The following is a 1,386-nucleotide window of genomic DNA, read 5'->3' as shown; positions in this document are numbered from 1 at the left end:
TGATATCCCCTATCCCTCTAGTACCACATTCCCTGAACATGTGCAGAACATCCTCCTCAGGAGGAGAAGCTATGTCAACACGCAAAGCAACAAATTCCTTCTTACACGACCTGGCTCCTCACAACGCCTTATCTCCACAACCGCGCCCCCGAAGTACCATCAAGCTCTCTGTGTACTGAGCTACAAGTATGAAGTGTTCAAGCATGTGGTGGTAAGTATGTTGGAGGGACGGGGAGATATGCTTCCCAGATCTCGAGCGGATGCCCTGGATCACTTGTTCCGTTACATCAAGTATCTTGACGATGTTCGTGAAGTGTATGTTCGCCACCCTCGTCCTCCCGGGGAGAAGGATGCAGACAGTTGGCGGTGCCCCGCCCTTGAATACTACCTCTGGCTCGAGGTCAAATACGGGCAATACGGCATGCAGGAGCGGGACCATCTCCTCAAAGATTGCAATGTAGACTTCAACTACGTCTATCACGACCGGAAGCCGGACATATTCCAATCCAGTAAGCACTGATCTTGATCCATTCTCATCGCATTTCTTGTTTCTAGTGGTTGATGAACATCGTCTACCCCAGTTGACTGGGTCGAGTATGTCCAGCAGCGCACTGACGACCCCTGTGACACAACCGGGGGAGGAGGTACCGTCGAAATGGGTGCCAGTGATTCCCCTATCGTCATGATGGATACAGTGAATCGATTGGTCGAGGTCATCGTACAAGAGGAAGAGGAAGCTACACGTCGTTATCGGACAGACGTTGGCACCGAGGGTCCCGGATCTCCGAGCAAGGTACTTCTTGGCAAACGGAAGCAGGATAACAACGGTGACAACGATGGGGAACAGTCTGACTCTATGTTCGAGGCAGAGGGTCAGGGAGAAGCTGACGTTGAGATGGAGGATCAGAGTCACACAGATGGGGACGTCCAGGAAGGCGGCAGCAAAGCTGAGGGGGACAGTAAGGCTCGGGTGGAACATGCTCAGGACGAGTGCGATCTGGGAACGTCTGCGTCATCTCCAATCCGTGTGGGACGTCGCTGGAGAAGCAAGTTTTTGTGCCTACTTTCCTCCATTCGATCTCGTCTTCTGGACCAACATGGCATCGACATAGATGAGCACGTCGATGCCCCGTCTATCACAGCCCTGCTCACTTCCCTAGGCGAGGAAGACCAATTCACCCGCCGTGCGCTGTCCATCCTTTTGCTGGTAGAGACAGGATTGGCTGTTTTTGGGCGCCCGGATACAGCCTCAAATGCACACAGTGGACTTCTATCGCGGAGCGATATCGGTAGATATCACAATACACCAAGCAAAAGAGCTAGGCTGATCTCAAGCTAACGCGACTGACTTCAAGCGTTTCCCTTTCAGCAATTTCACGTACTGTT

At 52.5% G+C, this 1,386-nt stretch overlaps 1 protein-coding gene across 1 annotated transcript; it reads left to right on the top strand.

The window, feature by feature from the left end:
* Positions 1-238: 238 nt before the first annotated feature.
* Positions 239-1,293, top strand: CONPUDRAFT_160811 (uncharacterized protein; the record flags this gene model as incomplete). The annotated part of the gene is made up of 3 exons (XM_007777917.1): positions 239-509; positions 582-1,207; positions 1,264-1,293. The coding sequence occupies 3 exons, from the start codon at positions 239-241 to the stop codon at positions 1,291-1,293; spliced, it is 927 nt and encodes a 308-aa protein (XP_007776107.1).
* Between the last annotated feature and the right edge of the window lie 93 nt (positions 1,294-1,386).

This window comes from Coniophora puteana, assembly GCF_000271625.1.
Source record: "Coniophora puteana RWD-64-598 SS2 unplaced genomic scaffold CONPUscaffold_209, whole genome shotgun sequence".
Lineage (NCBI taxonomy): Eukaryota > Fungi > Basidiomycota > Agaricomycetes > Boletales > Coniophoraceae > Coniophora > Coniophora puteana.
Note: the sequence above shows the minus strand (reverse complement) of the source record. Positions and strands in the feature narration are given on the sequence as shown.